This window comes from Pomacea canaliculata, linkage group LG2 (genome assembly GCF_003073045.1).
Source record: "Pomacea canaliculata isolate SZHN2017 linkage group LG2, ASM307304v1, whole genome shotgun sequence".
NCBI classification, from domain to species: Eukaryota; Metazoa; Mollusca; class Gastropoda; order Architaenioglossa; family Ampullariidae; genus Pomacea; species Pomacea canaliculata.
In genome coordinates, this window is record NC_037591.1 from 1,452,038 (window position 1) to 1,470,223 (window position 18,186).

An 18,186-nucleotide genomic window follows, 5' to 3' on the forward strand; every position below is an offset into this window, starting at 1 on the left:
TCCTTTTGTGATGTTTGTCAACACGCAACATTTCATTTCCACGAGACATCTCAGCTGTGGGCGTCGTGAGGACACGTCTGCCATTGAGATCGACCCGGACTTGATCCTATGACATCCTATGACAGCTCGTTTGTTGATGGCATGGTACTGGTCAGCTGGCCAGCGACAGTTACTCCCACAGTTTCCCGCAGGAAGGGTATCACAAGGCGAGGTGAGTGTGAACTAAGGAGATGCTTTGGAGATCCCAGATTAAGATTATCTGAAGCAAGGGTACGACAGGTGTGTGTGAGAGAGAGGTGGGGGGATGTTAGTTGCCCTCTGAACCTTTGTGTTCGGTATACAGAAGACTGTACATGATGTAAATGGAGAGAGAGAGAGAGAATCTAACAGCACCAAACTTCGAAAGCATTCTACCTTCTCATACAAAAGTACATGCGGCCAAGATGTCGGAAAGACGAAAGGCCTGAAAATGAAGCCATTGACAGCAGCGTGAGAACATTAACTTAAAAAAAAACTGTTCCTTGAGTTAAGCTTTGCCCTTGTTCACTCGCATGGTTTATTGGAACAGGTGGTTTTTTTCACACTGGCGGTCACAGGTAGGAAAGTCGACTGAGGTCCTGTCAAGGTAGACGACTCGTGTTTGTCTTGGGTCATTAACATCTATATTTATCTCCCTTGTCTGTTGTATTCCCTGCGCCCCTTCGTCTACCAGGTTACATCCTCTTGAGGCAAGACGACAGGGAAGAGGGGAAGATATTAGAGATCAAGATGAAGAATAAACAAGGTTAGAGTCTCTTTCTCCCTGTGTGTGTGCAAGTAATTTTAGTTGCCCTCTGAACCCTGGGCTCAAAATGTTGTAGAACTAACATGAGCACCAATCAGCTACCAAAAGTAGGCAAAGAAACGGACCTTATAAGTCTCCTTTTAATTCCCATGTGGATCGGGGCAACTGTCAGTGATGTGGGATGGTCGTCACGGGCGTAAATAACCCACCGCAGTCACCGTCTGCATCAAGACAAACTGTGACTATCTTCAGTAACAACACAAACATGGAATCAAACCACAGAGTCGGACACAAGAATGCCACCCATCCAGTTCCACCATTTAACATCCATGACTAGCAGAGGCTTGCAACGATCAGGCTGTCGCATCCCAGGGCTGCTGCATCATCAGGTAGGTGTGAGTGGCCATCAAGCACGCGACAGGTCGCCATGATTAGCAGTCCCCTCACGACCATCGCCGTCACGACTAATGCTGACCTGCTCGTGCCCCACAGCCCACCCCTACCCCTAATCCTCCCGACCCGCCACTTTCCGCGAGTTGTTGTGGGTTGGCAGACTGAAGTTTATACCACATTTGAGATTCAATCATGAGCGTGGCTAATTAACTCTCCCCGGGTGACCTTGCGAAGGGTAGTATGAAAAGGTGGAAGTCGTCTGTCTCGATGTGGAGGTGAATGGTTGGTGTGACGGCTGACGGCGATAAAGAAGGGGTCTGGTTTCTGTGCTTTCCGACTGTTGGATGAGCTTTGCCCCCTACCCCCCACCTTCTATCCTCCCCCCGAGTGTTTTGGGGGAAGACAGAGGACGTTGGGAGGATAACCTCGCTGTCCTGTGTAGTTGTCTGCCCTTTCTTTAACTGTCCTCTGATCGTCCTGCTTATCCTCTATGGCGTCTATGAAGTTCACGCTGGGAATTCGACGCCTTCTACAATATTTACAACTTGACACTGGGCAATAACATGGGTAAGTCTAACTGTTCCCTCCTTTCCCCTCCCTGTCTCACTCTCCTCTCTCTCACACAGGGCAAGCAGTAAAGGTTTCAGTAACAATTCTCTGTTCCTTTTTAGAATTTAGCTCTGAACCATTTCGAAATGAGTGTTATGATATCTCATGGGCCGTTTAGCGATGAGGCAGATGCCACGTGTCATCTTGTTGTTGTGTTGTGTACTAGTTGTGACCGGACGTGCTATGATGTAATTGAGGTTGTTGTTGACTGTTGTGTACTAGTTGTGACTGTGCTATGATATAGTTGAGGTTGTTGTTGACTTGGTGAGCTGCAGCTAATTGTTTAGTCCATGTTAACCTCCAAATCATGCCATGGTTCTCACACCACCCATCCCACCTTTGCTAACAGACCTATTTAAATCTTAATTAAGATTCAAGGTTAATATTAGGATCGGTATTTCAAGAGCCCGGCACAGTCTTCAGTTGCAATCCTCTAGTATTTATCAGTAAAATGTTTTTGGAGGGGTACAACTGTAATTGTCTTTGCTGTCCGATATCTTTGATTACATACATATTATGTTATTGTCTCTGATGTAGACTACATTTTGTATGCAAATGTCTATTTATAGAGACATACAACAGGTATAACTGTACACACCAGGATCACAGATGTTTGTAACAGCGGCCTCAGATGCCAACAAGGTTAGGGCACCCGTTTCTTTCAGGTGACTGTTATATTGTGCTGAAGAACAGTCAGCTACCCGATGAGCCCCCGCGTGTGTTGAGCCCTTGTTCACCACCCGTTCACCACCCGGCAAGTTTTGAAACAGACACAACCGCCGCTTGAAACGTGAGCCCAGAGCCCCGAGTCTTCAGCTCTAGTGATCACAGCGAAGACCCGAGCACCCGGGGTGGGAGAGGGAGAAGCTAACCTCTTTATAGCTCGGCGACATGCGCTGCTGGGTCAGTCGGTTGGGGGTCCGTCAGTCAGGCGCGTCACTGAGGGCGACACCATTTGTAGCAACGTCACTCCGCCTGGTCGACCTCACCTGTCACCGGTCACTGCACTGACACCCACACCCACCCCACTCCCGTCACGGTCACGTCTGACCACTTGGTTTTCTTGTGTCGAGTTGTCTTTACAAGTAGAATAGAACAGGTGAACGGCAGTCAGCTTTAGTGGAGCAGTTCGTGACGCACATTACGCTGCTGGGTTGAGCCTGTATGTGACACTATGCGGCGTCACGTGACGTACATTGTGCTGCTGGGTTGAGCCTGTCCGTGACGTGAGACCACAGGAGCCTGTAGGTGAGGCTTGTCGGCCTGTCTGTCGCCCCGTGTCCGGTTACCTGAGGCACACCTATCGCCTGGCACCCGTCGGTGGGAAGGTGCTCTTGGCGGGCTCCCTGCACGCCGTGGTTTGCCACCCGCCGCACGACCGCAGTCCGCAGTCAAACCTCCGCCGCTGCAGCCGGGACCGCAGTCGCCATGTCCCCTCCCCCTGCTCACCTGCTGCTGTCTCTCACTCCGCTGTGCAGCACGCACCTCACAGACGTTCATCATGAAATTTTGCGAGAAAAAGAGCAAATGAAGAAACAGAGAAGGTAAAAAACCCCACAGCCTGCAGCTCGTCCTAGACTGCGAAGGAAAGGAAAGACAATTGAGGTCTGCTGCCGCACGGCTTTCTTCATTTACCTGACTACACCTCGGACCGACAGGTGTGTTGGACAACTTTCTTCGCTCCTCACGATCCTCTTATTTTTGTAGTTTTGTGACTCAACATTATTCGTTCTCCGGGTGGCATTATCCACCCTGCTAAGCTGTCATGCTTGTATGCGCTCTGTAACCCAATCTTCACCATCACTGTCCACCTTTGTTTCTACTAATCACCCAGGTGTGCTCATCACTGCTCACTTCCGCTTCACTGATCACTCAGGTACGAGAGGTCGCTGTAGATGTTCGTTGTCCACGTCTCGATCACTTTAGTGTAAAAGGTTTTTCTAGCTTCTTCACTGCCCGCTTCCGTTTCTCCCTGATCACTCAGGTGTGCAGGTGAATTGCAACAACTGACTACGAGTTGTACCTGTCACTGATTTTATTGAAGTGTCCAGTGGTGTGTGGTATTTCTTCACTGTCCACTTCTTTCTCGCACGAACCTCTTAGGTATGCAGGCATCCATTTCATTGTCTACCTTTGTGTCTCTGTAGCCAGGTGTGAACAAACCACTTTTATTTTAAACTTTGATTTTATTTATTTTTTGTAGATTTTTACCTTGCCTTTATATACCAACCCATTAGGCTGAGTCTCTTACCGAACATGCGAGGCATCAGAGAGACTAGAATTTCTCCACTACTTGCTGTTTTCGTGCCACTGATCACAAAATGTGGCACACGGCGAGCCCGACACCCAGTCAGTCAGTCGCTGGTCATACCACTAGACACCAGTAGCAGCCACACCAGTCATCTTGTTGCTGTGTATGCGGTGTAACTCGCTGCCAGAGGGTGAGCATGGTGGTAGTCGTTGTAGCCTTGTGTTGACGGCGTTCGTGTGCGTGCATGTGTGCTCCAGCAGACGGGAAACAATGCAGCAGGACTAATTCTGCTTTGTTGCCGTACCTTCGTCACTGCTGTCAGACCTGCAACCGTCCCCACTCCCACCCCGCACCTTCCCGCCCCACTTTCACATGGCGACAGGTGAGAATAAAAGGTAATTAATATTTCTGTGGAACAATCGTCGTCTGGGTCCCAACATCGCGACACGAGTCGGCGCCTGCAAGTCTCAAAGGTCGGGTGAGTGAGCCGCTCAGATGACCATCAGGACGGTGGTCCACACTTTGGGTGTTGATGGCTTTTACGTGAGTACATTGTACATTTTTATTTTTATGTCTGCTCATTCATGACTCCACAGGGATTTTTTTAAGCGTTGGGAATTTAGGTGAAGAAGAGGCAAACATGTATTTTAATGGGTCAACGCTGAGAGCATTGTGGTAGCTTTGATGCAGCCACTTATAAATGTGTGGTTTATTATTGTTTTAAATTAAAATACAAACAGAAGCAGAAATGGTAAGCTGTCTGCTGCTCCTGTGCCAGTCTTGTATTGTAAGCCACACCTGGCCAAGCTGATTTCAAGGTCATGTACCTGTGTGACCTCTGTCTTCAGTTTCCATACAATGGCCAGCACGTGTGTCACATCACAGCTACGCACAATGGCTGAGACACCCCGTGGTTAAAAAAAAACAAAAAAAAACGAACCTCTGACTGATTTATTTATTATTTTTTCAGCATCTCAAATGTGGATGTGTGTACCCACCGAAGTGTTGTGTCACGGAGGCCGGCGATGATTGCTTTCTTGGAACTGTACGTCACACCTGAACGTGCAAGAGTGGACAGGTGAGAGGGTGTGTGTGAGGGGGGCTTGGTGGCACAGTGACTAGTGTCCTGGGTATTTACACGAACACACACACACAGGGACGGTGAGAGAATGAGTGACTGTGGTCACGAGAGTGTGTGATGGAGAGCAGCAAGTGTTTCTCTCATTCAGGTCTCAACACTCGTGCACACTTGTACACACGCGGCGTAGTTACCTACCTGTAAGTTCCAGGTGTTGCCTGACCTCTACGAATGACACAGCGTCATCCTATCTCAGCATCCTGGCGGTGTCAGGTGTGTCATCTGGCGGTGTCAGGTGTGTAGGCATGTGGTGTGGTGTTACACACAGCTCCAACCACTCGCACCTTACACCGGCGCCCTCCCAGCGACAGGACACCAGTCTACCTGTGGGCTGGCAGGTGAGGGTTGGGTGAGACGGGTGTGTGTGCGAGTGTGTGTGTGTGAGTGTGTATGTGTGTGTGAGTGTGACTGTGTGAGTGTGAGACAGTAAACTACACTCCGGGGTAATCTCCACACAGGACAGTGTCTGCAGGCCGGTTCCATTGTTCAGGGCTGGCGGCTGCTTAGCCAACATTCCATGGCGGCTGAAACTGTTATGAGAGAAGCTAGAATTACCGGCCCCCACTATCACAGTCGGCACACAAGACAAATGTAATGTAGATACACGCTGTACCCTCCTTCCTCTTATTCCTTCACACACACACAAGGGGAAGGTTGGATTCGATTCAGTCTGGATTCCCAGGCTATCAGCTTATACTCACAGGCTATAATATACACTGAAGCAGAACAAAAATCAACCGTGCTAAATATTTACAATATGTAAGATGATATATATGTACAGCCCATTCACAGCATACTTAATCTTTGTAATAATAAGATAAACATTGCGACAGTGTAATAACATTGATACTGTCATAAACATGTTATTTTGCAGGAGTAAATGTAATGATGATACAATAGTTCAGTATATATATTTCTTTTTTTTTGTCGTACACCCAGTGGAACAAGATTCGTTTTTTAATGACTGGACTCAATGGACGATGTCTCTTATTAATGTTGATGAAAACAATAACTTGACGACAGTTATCACTGATAATCCTCCGTTTGGACTGTAGTCTTGACGGAGTGGCATCAAGTTTATTTCTGTTTGCATCTACCGTCCAGTCTTGTCTAAAACAATTATTCAAACATTGTTTACAAATACGCGGAAACATCTTTATTTTCTTTAACGCCACTTGACAGAGCAGTAGACAATAAGAAAACATCTAAACACATGTTAATATTATTTATAGTATGTAAGGGTTATACAGGCAGTGTCAAGCACAAGAGTGGCTCACAATGAGAGAGACTTTTTCTTGTTAACTTCGTGACTACTGGAGTCGGTAGGATGTGAGGGGGTAGCCAGAGCCAGCACACAGTACAGCAGTACTGTCCATGTACATGTACCCCGGGTGGTGACCACAGCCTGTAAGGTCCTTGGCGTGCCAAACATTTACAAACAACAAAATCAGTAATGCACCACGGTGAGGTGTACACACGGGCAACAAGCGAGCGCACATTTACAAAGTGCAAGGACAACACAGTTCACCGCCATTGTCACACACCCTTCACCCACCTACCACCACCCCCCTCCCCTTGATGTGCACTCACAAAGAACAAGAGAGGGAGCGGCGGACACTGGGTTCAAAGGTTAACGAGGTGACATTAACTCGGGATCGTTGATCAGTTGGACCGCGAGTCCAGCAGGTGGGCATGGGGAAGGTGGGGGTGAGGGGGAGAGAGGGGTGTGTGTGTGGGGGGGGGTAGAATTCGCGAGTAGCCAGGAAGTGAAGAGGGGGGGGGGGAGGGGCTGAGTCAAGCCAGTGAATAATGAACACGTGACACTCCCCGACACCTGAACGCGTGGTTTCCACGAGCTCCGCGTTCCAGTGGTGAACCCTGACTCTCGCCGTGACTTGTCATGTGACCCACAGTGTTTGTGTTTGCCGCGACTGCAGAATATTCCATGTCGCAATATATCTGTGTGTGTGTGTATCTGTGTGTATGTGTGCACACCTGTAACGTGTCCACACCGTGCTGTCCAGCATTCTGTAACATCGCAGTCAGGCGAATACAGGTTTCCACGGGAGGATGGAGGAATTCTACTGATGCGATGCGATAACCTGAGCTTCTACTGACCACACCCCTCCCTCCCCTAACTGTTCGTCTGCCAGTGTGAGCCTTTAACCTGACGTCTGCCCAGTATGCGTCTTTAACCTAACGTCTGCCCAGTGTGCGCCTTTAACCTGACGTCTGCCCAGTGTGCGCCTTTAACCTAACGTCTGCCAAGCACAGCTGATTTACCTGAGTTGTCCTGTCCACTTTTATTCAACATCAACAACATTGGCGACACATTGTCATCCTCATCCTTTAAACTTTCAAAAGCTATTTCTCAGGGGCGGTCACTCTGATCTCCATGTGCTCGCACCAGCATGAGACAGTGTGTCCTCCCTTGAGGGATGGGCTTATGTCGCAGGGGCCTGCAAAGGTGCGTCACTGTCACTGGTAACGTCACAGTAACGGTGTCCATCAAGCTCGTGACGCCACTGTGGTCATAACTGGCGGCTGTTCTAAGGGGAAACTCGCTGTCTGCGTGTGTGATGACGTCATGAGACAGTGTGTCCTCCCTCTGAGTCAGACACCGCTAATGACGTCATGTATGCCAAGGGGTCTGTGACGTATGCCACGAGTATTTTTAGCTGGGTGTCAGTGGGTGAGCGGTGTACTCAAGTCCTAGAGTCCTCTGGACTGGACTGTTCACTTCCACGTATTAAAATCCTTTTCAGTTTATGAACGATGCGAAATCACTGCGAGGTTGAAGCACTTTCCCTTCCAAAATGAAAGATGCATTGGAGAAAAGTATACAGACACTTACATGCTTTGTACCTGAAGGACCAGTCCTACAGCTAAGTGTTTTTTAATGTACAGTGATACCTCGGTTCTCGAACGCCTTGACTTTCGACCAAATCGGTATTCGACCAGGAAATTCGAGAAAATTTTGTCTTGGAATCCGAACAAATATTTGGAACTCGAACATCCGAAAGTCCGAGATGAGCCGAGTTGAGCCGAATGGCGTTCACTCGGCCCAGCGCGCCTTGCTTGCGTCATCAGTGTGAGTGCAGAGAGAGAGGGAGTCACGTTTTGTGGAGAGAGTCACGAAATGTGTGTACTGTACTGTATTGCAAATTACTGTATAAAGTGGTAGCAAATAGAGCAGTTAACATTTTTAATGACAATGTTATGTCCACTTTCCGCAAAATTTTGCAAAGGAGAAAAAAACAGCAAACAATTGACAAATTCTTCCTTAAAGAAATCAGACAAGCAACTGCAGAGCAAGATTCTGATTCTCCTCAGCAAAAGATACAGAGAACAGAAACACCCGAAGAGCAGTTACCCTCTGTTTTTATTGAAGAGGACTCCCCTTCAAAACAATAACCATCCCCCTTCCCTCCTCCCTCCACATTTATTCCCTCCTGCCATAAAGTTTGGTACAGGTACAGTAAATGAAACACAATTTACTGTACTGTACAGTACATTTTATTGTTTTGTTTTAATAAATACACTTTTATTTCTTATTTCTTGCTGAGACTCATGTTTTTCTACATATTATATACAAATTAGGCCAGTAAATAGGCATTTTCTGGGGCTTGGAACGAATTAATCCAGTTTCCATTATTTCCTATGGGTTTCATTGCTTCGGTTCTCGAACAATTTGGTTCTCGACCGTCCTCCAGGAACGAATTATGTTCGAGAACCGAGGTATCACTGTATTTAATTTAGATGAGATACAATGTCATTATTGTAGGTCAAATCAAGCAAAGTTGTCTTCACATTCAGGTGGGTGTCCATTACTCCCCTTACTCTATGTACTCCCCTGGTCTCTATTCGTGGAGAACACACTCACACACACAGAGTAGAGGGAAAAAAATCTTGATTATTATGCTGTAGACCCTGAGAACAGAAATTATGCTTATGCACAATCGCCTGATGTTGATATGCGTGTAAGCAGCAGTATGTAATGTTGATATGAGCTAAAAGGCTTCTAACACCTTTTATTATTCTCTTTCTCACTCTCACACACACATACACACACATACACACACTCCGTGTCATGGTGACGCCAGGTGACGGCCGTGGACTGTCACCATCCGACACTCACACAACTGATGTTTCAGGTGTAAAGGCGGCAAAGATCTGATAGAATCCGCAGGTTCATTTGTCACTGGCACAGGTGGGATTGAACCCTCCCGTCGATACCACAAAGAGTTTATTGCTGCTGTAGACTCAAAACATTTATTGCCAGTCACACGTGTCAGCGGACCACATGCGTACACACGGTGTACACAAAATAAACTGGGTGAGTCACTCACATTCGCTAGTGCTCGCTTCTCTCTATCACACACAAATAATTTGGAAGTCAGACCCCTTGTCTTTCTCCCTCAACCACCCACATTCCAGTTTCCATTTTACTCCCACTCCCTGATGCTCCGTAGATTCTTATTCTTCGCAAAACTCCTTTGTACCTCCTTCCTTCTCTCTCACACACGCCAATGTTTCCTATTTTTCATGTACACACAGTGACATTAACTTTTCCCTCGCCACGCCCACCTCCACACCCAAAACATTTTCCTAAAAAAAAAAAGTGCAAAGAATTGATTGTCGACATCAGGATTGGTGAGGTGGTCTTCTTTATCGCCTCCTGTCAACGCCATCTTGTTTCCGAGCGAGCAGCACCTGAACTAACGGTCAATGACTAATTACTAGTCTAACCTTGAATGGAAACTCCTAGGACTGTCATAAACACTCGCACACGATACAATATTGGCATCAGAGTTCACAGACTTGCTGCTAAACATGCCTCTCCAAACAAGAGTCCGTCAATGTTTGTCTTCAGACTTTGCAGGTCCGAGCGGTTAGAGGCTTTGTAAGCTCCAGACGATTTTCTTAGGCTTCGTGGTGGTGCATTCATTGTTTATGTCATTAACAGCAACAACAAACCATTCTAAAACAATGAAACATCATCGCATCTTAGTTTTCTGTTTCATCTATTATCTATCATCCTTCATCTGGTCAGCCAGTACTTGCCATGTCGAATATCAGCGGAGGTCGGAAACAGCTAAACAACACTACTCAGCTATTCGAGCTTAAGAAACTGAGCGACTGACTGACTTACATTCAGAGTTCATTCATTCACTTCACCAGTCGCTGGTAGCAGACACGGATAGACACGTTGTACCACTCATGTTTGTCGGGCGATGGTCTACGACCTGTCTACTCCTTCACGTTCGTCACCCACTTCTTCTCTTGGCTACAAGGTGTCTGCCTCCCTGCAAGGCATCTTGAAGAACAGTCTAGAAGAGAGAATCGTGTCCGGTCACACCCGAGCAGCTTCCACCGTGTGACTGTTGCGAGTAGCGGTTCCTGGTGTCCAGCGAGTGTCACCGCGCTCTGTGCAAAGTCAGTATTCTGTAGACCGAGGGGAAATCCACACACGAGACAACTGAATGGCGAATGTCTTGTACTATGCATCCTGAGTACCTAACGACTTAATCACCAACAGCCGGCCACCCGAGTTGGTCCTCAAGCCTTGTGTCACCCAGTGGTGTGGGTCTCTGGTCCATGGCATAGAATTCATCCCAGGCTGGGTTACTCCTGTCTTGAGATTTCTCTTTGACCTCTCTTCATCTCTCTGCTGTCTACATCACTTCTGTTCTCATAAGCTTCTCATCAAGCTTGTAACTGTTCAGTCTGTAAAGAGTGCTTGTGGCTCAGCTGAGGGTTGGTCAGGGGCGGTCTGCCGCTCATCCTGTGATGTAGGAGGTTGTACAATGACAGACAAAGACTTTCTGTAGGTGTAGAAACTCTCCAGTGTCACCTGCCCTAATATTTCACTTCCTCTTTGCAGTTGCTTTTTATTTACCGTGTCCTCTTTTTTTTTTATATTTTCTCTCTCTCAGTTAATCTCCCTTTCTTGCTTTCGTGATGAGGATGAAACGATGGCGAGTGTGAGGGCCGCTTAAAGAAAAGAACGACAACAAGAAGAAACAACACACACTCACACGCGCGCGGAAGTGTTCCACAGTTGCATCCCCATCCTCAGCAGGCGATGTAAAGAAATTGATGGCACACTGAGCAGACTAATCGCATTAAGACCTACGCGACCCAGTCACCCCTTGGAGCGAACAAGATGAGACTTTGTGGCGAAGGGTGCGGTCCGCCGGCCACGGGGAATGGGGGAATGGGTTGGGGAGGGGAGACTGAATGAGAGAGTTCGTGGGGATTAGAGGAGTCCTTCGTCATGCAGACCACTGGGTGCTGCGACAGAGGGTGTGGTCCACTGGGCCCGCGCTGGGCAGCCAGAGCGAGTGTTTATTTGCATGCCTGTCACCTGGGGTGGCCCGGATTTCTGGCTGAGACCGAGTAAATGATGCAGTCACATGACGACCTATTGTGCAGGTCACGTGGCAGCCTATTGTGTGAGTAATATAAATTAGCAGACGAAAGATTTGCGGCAACGAGGTCTGCAAAGCGTCCAGCCATCATCTTGCCATGAGCACGTGTCGACTGTTAGCGCTTCTTCTCAGCGCCACCCTGGGTAAGTGTCAGTCAAGGCTCTCACGTGTGTCGGGTGATTGATGTTTCTGAAGTCGGCCCCAGCCAGCCCACTCCCCACTTACCTTTAAAGAGGCTTTAAAACAACTCCCAGTAAGCTGCCCAATAAGCCCTCCATGACACTACAAAGTCCAATGAAACTTGTGGTGGAAAACTAGTCCGACCAACCTCCGTACGTGTTGCTTTAATTTCGGTGGAAAGTGGGTAAAGTTGTCGTTGGACTATTTCTTAACATCGTGTGTAGATGGGGAATTATCTTTCGACAGAAGCTTGATCAAACCTGAGTGAACAAACTTGCTGCCATTTCTGTCCTTGCAGCGAGTTTGGGCCTCGTCCGTGTGTCGGGAGAATGCTCTTCCGGTTGGGGCAAAGAACCCAAGTACGACGACTCTTCTTGCAAGAGTTACTGGTACTGCGAAGACTATTATGGTCGCGTGGAGCACTGTCCCCATGGCTACCAGTTTCACTACGAGTACAAGGACTGCCTAAAGGATGAAGATGTTTTGTGCAAGTGGCAGCTCAGCTCCTACCATTCGTCCTACAGCAGCAGTGGCAGTGACAGCAGCTGGGGCTCTAGTCACGGCAAGTTACCTCCTCTTACTGCTGTTTGTCACCTAAACACTTTATATTCATTTCTAAATTTCTCTGCCTTATTTAAGGCACCAGTTTGACCACATTGTCAGATAAATTCCATGTACACTTCAAGAACAAGTGACAAGTAGATAGCATGTCTTCAGTTCTTAGCTCTTTGCCTGTTTGTCCACATGTTCCTCTCGATCTTTGTCCGTTCGTGGGTTTGAAATGTACGACTGTCTGAGTTTCTGACACGATGGCTAAACCCAAAAGTTCACTTGACTCTTGATAATCAGTGAAGGCCGCTTGTCAGCAGGTTCGTGGAGCAAGGAATGTCACGAGGAACACGGCAAGGAGCCCGACTATGAGGCCGAGCACTGCGAGACCTACTACTCGTGTCACGACCACCACGGGTCCCTGGAACACTGTCCCCATGGCCACCAGTTCGACTTCCACGACAAGGAGTGTTACGAGGACAAGTACGTCTACTGTCAGGAGCAGCGCAAGTCCTACAGCGGCCATGACAGTCACGTACGTCACCAACTCCTCTACTGACACGTCACACCTGTAGTCACACCAACACCTCGCTACCCAGAACATAGTTACCTTTTAGGATGGCATTTGCTGTATTTAAACTAACCAATCAAACAAATCAGAAATGCTGAGTGAAACCATTTTAGTATGTACAATCAAAAGTTGACCTGTGCTTTTTAAAATGAGGCTGACCTTACGGTTCTGCTTGTCCGTCTGTCTGCCTGTGATGGTGTTTCTTGAACATTAGCAAGACGTCTTAGGGCTTAGCTCCATGTCTTTGTTTTCATGGCGATGTTTCCAGAACTGACGAGAGCATTAAATACTCGGGGCAACACGTCATTACTCAGCCTCAGACAAGCGTCAGACATCTCACAACGGCGTAACGTCACTGTGACTGACGTCTCTGACTTCTAGCGCGTGGCTGTATCACGTTACACTGTCATGAAGTATCAGACTGTCATGAAGTGTCAGAGACTGTCACGTCAGATTGTTCTGTAGCGCGACTGTTAGACTGTCCTGTAGTGTAGGTAGCTGTCACACGTCACTGTCCTGTAGTATAGGTAGCTGTCACACGTCACTGTCTTGTGGTGTAGGTAGCTGTCACACGTCACTGCCCTGTAGTGTAAGTAGCTGTCACACGTCACTGTCCTGTGGTGTAGGTAGCTGTCACACGTCACTGTCCTGTAGTGTAAGTAGCTGTCACACGTCACTGTCCTGTGGTGTAGGTAGCTGTCACACGTCACTGTCCTGTGGTGTAGGTAGCTGTCACACGTCACTGTCCTGTGGTGTAGGTAGCTGTCACACGTCACTGTCCTGTGGTGTAGGTAGCTGTCACACGTCACTGTCCTGTAGTGTAAGTAGCTGTCACACGTCACTGTCCTGTAGTGTTGTGGGACTACGTGTAGTGTGTGACTTGTTCTTGCAGAGCGAGCACGGACATCACGACAGCGGACACAGCAGTGAGTACACAGTTTGAGTAAAAATACAGTCAGAGGGTGAACACTGAGTACAAATACAGAGGGTGAGCAGACAGTTTAAATAAGAATGTATTCAGAGGGTGAGTACACAGCTGGAATGAATACAGGCAGGGGTGAGCACGCAGTTTGAATGACAATACAGAGGGTGAGCATCGTCTGAGTGAGAATACAGTCAGAATGTTGAGTGAGAAAAAGAGGAGAGCGACAAAGAATTATAGATTAAGGAAGATAGAGATACAATTATTCATTAAAAAAATCTCCAAAAGTTGGGTTTCATGAATTCCACATTGGCTACTTTGTTAGAGATAGAGACACAATAAGACAACGTGAGAGCGCGCACAAAAATATCCAGAAAAATACATGGATGGGGGCAAATACAGAAAGTGAGTGGGGACAGATGTAGAAAGGCAGTGTGAGTAGTGACACCGAGAGAGGAGAAAGATGGAGACTGGCATGACAGGAAGTAGTTGTTTGCGGGGAAGAGAGGGTTGCAGGCACTAGTAGCTCTGTCATCTGCTCCAGGCGCCATGTCGAGTTATGAATGTCACGAGGAACACGGCAAGGAGCCCGACTATGAGGCCGAGCACTGCGAGACCTACTACTCGTGTCACGACCACCACGGGTCCCTGGAACACTGTCCCCATGGCCACCAGTTCGACTTCCACGACAAGGAGTGTCACGAGGACAAGTACGTCTACTGCCAGGAGCAGCGCAAGTCCTACAGCGGCCATGACAGTCACGTACGTCACCAACTCCTCGACTGACACGTCACACCTGTAGTCACACTAACACCTCGCGTTGTCCAGCGGTTTTGAAAATAAATTATATACTAAGATCATTGCCTGAGTTGAATTTAAAAAATGCAAACTAAATTAATTGTTTCAGCAAAAGATGAAAAAAAAATTTCGTTGGATCAAATGTTGATGTCTTATTAAGAAGATTAACACACTGTTAACATTTGTTAAGACAACTGTTGTATTTTTAAATTTACAAAAAAATATAAAAGGAAGATAATGTTTATTAAAAGCATTGGATTTGGAAAGATAACATAAAATAACACATTTCAAAGAAAACTGGCCTCCTGAAGTTTTGGACTTGCATTTGCTGTTATTTTTGAATTATGTGAAATCGCCTCCATAATGTATTTACCGAATTATTTTGCTGCATATTTAAATATAAAATGACTGTAATGTACGAGTTGAAAATTGCATGAATTATTTTCTCGTGTAATTTCCATGATTTTTTTCCTTCTGCTGTTCTCCTTTCAGAGGTTAGGCATACATTTCATGGACGACTTTAATGAAGACTAATTCTCTCTACAGGATGACAGTCACCACCACAGCAGCAGCGGCAGTAGCAGCGGATTCGACGACAGTCTGTACTACATGATGGCCATGAATGGTCTGGGCGGCTTGGAGGGGGGTGCCAACGGTGGGAATGGCGGGCAGAACGGTGTGGGCGGCTTGCTGGGCGGCCTGGGGGGGCCGGCAGCAGCAGCAGCTTTACTGAACGCCAGGGCACTGAACATCCCGGCCAATGCAGCGGCACTGAACATCCAGGGCAATGCTGGGGTACTGCCAATCCAGGGAAATGCCCTGCAGGTAAACCCTGTTAGCCTGAGGTCTGAAATATAAAATTTGCTATCACAATGCGAGGATATTCTTATGTTTTTCAAAAGTTCTTTAGAACGGTTTGATATTGGTTGCTTGGTTCATCTGGCCTAATATGTGATGTCAGATGTAAACTCACCTGGCAGGTCCTATTAAAGACTCCAGTCTGAACAGTCCCCCCCCCCTCACACACACACAGAGACTTCCCTGGTGCACGTTCAGCCCGAGTATCTTGATGTGCAGACGTCACACCCACGAGGTGTGAGAGCTTGCAGCAAGGTTTTGTCCCTTTTCTGCTGACGTTATTCACGCCCTCGCCTGTTTCCCGGTGCACCACACCATGACAATCATTGTTTGTTATCTCTTTACATTTTGTAGAATCTTCTACAAGGTCGACACCACACGTAAATTAATTGGTTTCTTTGCAGGGCGCTCCTCTTCCAAACCAGGTTGGGTTTCCGCCAAATCAGGTTGCCAATTTGCCAAACCAGGTTGGGTTTCCGCCAAATCAGGTTGCTAATTTGCCAAATCAGTTTGGATTTTTGCCGAACCAGGCTGGAAATTTGCCAAACCAGTTTGGTATACAGCCAAATCAGTTTGGATTTCTGCCAAACCAGGCTGGAAATTTGCCAAACCAGTTCGGTGTCCAGCCTAACCAGTTGGGAGGCCTGGGCCAGGTGTTGCCGGGACTGGGTCTGGCAGCGAACCCATTTAACCTGGGCGGTGCCAACGTCAACCAGATCCAGGTGGCGGGCGCTGCAGGACGAGCCAAAGGACTGGCGGCCAACCAGGACCAGAGTGTGCAGCTGGACAGTAGTGGCCTCAACTCTAAGGGCGGCGCACCTGCAGGACAGACCGCAGTGGACCAAGGCCAGGTGAGAGCAGTGTGACCTCTGACCTCGCTTCCCCCTGCCAGCCAACCATTCTTCCTTCCGACCCCTCCCTCTCCTCGCAAGTCTCTTGTAGAACGTCTCATAGCGGAGAAGTGGCCAAGCTCTAAACCAGAACTCTCCCATTCCTGCACACTTTTCTGTTATCAAAGCGAGCAACCTTTTACATGCCTGAGTGTATTTTAGACTTCTGAAGATATGTCCGCATAAAGGAAAAATAGTTGTCTACATTCCAATATATGTGAATGTGATTAAATTTGTACTTTCTTAGGACTTAATTAGAAAATGTCAGTACTCTCGAACGTTTTAGTCAAGAATGACTCGTTAAGGTAGCAAAAAAGCGTTTAGCAATGGGACTTTAGAGTTTAGTTGTTTTGGATGCAAATGTGAGATGAAATTTGATAACCAGTTATTAATTACTGTCACCGTTATTTATTTTAAAAGAAATCAGAATGTACCTGTTCGGAACGTGCATTTCTCTCTTGCTCACATACACACACAGACCTTCTCATCTATTCTCATGCACATGCAGAAGATCGTCATTAACCAAGAAAACGACGTCCCACCAGCCAGCGGACCACCCGCAGTCCAGCCCCGCCTAGCATCTGGGGTAGACAACCAGCCAGCAGGGGCAAACAACCAGCTGACGGGAACAGACAATCAGTCGGCTCCTGTAGGCGGTCCATTCCTCATCCCTAGTTTTCCAGCAGTGCAGGTACTGGCTACCCGACCGGCAACAGCCTCTGGTTTAGTCCTCACACAGCCGACTAGGGTAGAAGCCTCTGGTAGAGCTCAGGCACCAGAAATCGGACAGGTTCAGGCTCAAGGTGACGCCCAGGCTGGGGCTACAGTCTCAGGACAGGCTCGAGCCTTAGCTGGTACTGAGGTGGTGGCAGGAGGAACCCCACTCATCACCGCTGACCCTACCCGTTCGCAAGATGTCACGCTACCTCCCCAACTTGTAAGGCCTGTGGTCCAAAGGGTGACTACTCCGTTCTGGTGGCTTGAAGGCGGCCATGCGACGTTGCCTCCCTTGAATAGTGCCGACAGCCCATGGTTCGTTCCTGACGATTCCCTCCCATGGGTGCCAGTGGAGCTACCGAACTCCCAGACCAATTAAAATGTGCCTGTTATGCCAGCGTCTGACCTATTCGTATGTTTCATCGTGCAGACAAGCAGCAAAGACTTGGATTGATCAAGGGATGGACCCTCTGTGCAACGAATGAAACTTGGCCTATTTAATCATTTATAAGTATTTGGACATAATAATATTCGAGACTGGTGTTGTGGTTTATTGAAATTAATAAACATATAATCAGGTGATAATTTAAGCGTTCATTAATTTATTCTCCAGAATTCTGTTGAACCACCTCATTTTTCTGTGAGGTCTCCTCAGTCCCACACACATCTGACGTGCGATGGCTTTTGTCTGTGAGCTGTCGCTAAGGAACTAACAAAATATCTCGGAATGGTCCAGATCTGAAGTAACTTCTAGCTCCAATTCTAAACTCATACATTTTTATCAAACATCTTGTATGGTTGTCTCAAGTGAAAATCAAATGTTTTATGTATTACTTTCTGGGCTTCACCTGGGAATTGACAAAAGGGATACATTTGAGAAAGTGAGCAAGAGAGAGGAAGGGTGAGATCAAGCATACATCAAATTGTTTATAAGCTCAAAATGAACATGATTTTGGCACTTTCCAAATTATACTCATTAATGATTTCTGTTGTTTTCTAGAAGTTTGATTTTTTATTTTTTTAATACCAAGGTTTTTTAATTTAAAAAAATAAATACCAGGAAGGGATAGATAACCTTTTACCAAATTTTCCTTC

General features: G+C 47.3%; 1 protein-coding gene across 3 annotated transcripts; it reads left to right on the forward strand.

Annotated features, from left to right (window-relative positions):
• Positions 1–126: 126 nt before the first annotated feature.
• On the forward strand, positions 127–17,676 carry LOC112557194 (mediator of RNA polymerase II transcription subunit 15-like). Of its 3 annotated transcripts, none has more exons than XM_025226892.1 (8): positions 127–211; positions 12,085–12,348; positions 12,656–12,870; positions 13,799–13,832; positions 14,373–14,590; positions 15,173–15,451; positions 15,889–16,335; positions 16,883–17,676. In XM_025226892.1, the coding sequence occupies exons 1-8, from the start codon at positions 142–144 to the stop codon at positions 17,468–17,470; spliced, it is 2,115 nt and encodes a 704-aa protein (XP_025082677.1). In that variant the 5' UTR covers positions 127–141; the 3' UTR covers positions 17,471–17,676. The 3 variants fall into 3 exon arrangements, with proteins under 3 accessions (XP_025082677.1, XP_025082679.1, XP_025082678.1); XM_025226893.1 differs by lacking the exon at positions 127–211 and adding an exon at positions 8,898–11,749; XM_025226894.1 differs by lacking the exons at positions 13,799–13,832; positions 14,373–14,590.
• Positions 17,677–18,186: the final 510 nt, after the last annotated feature.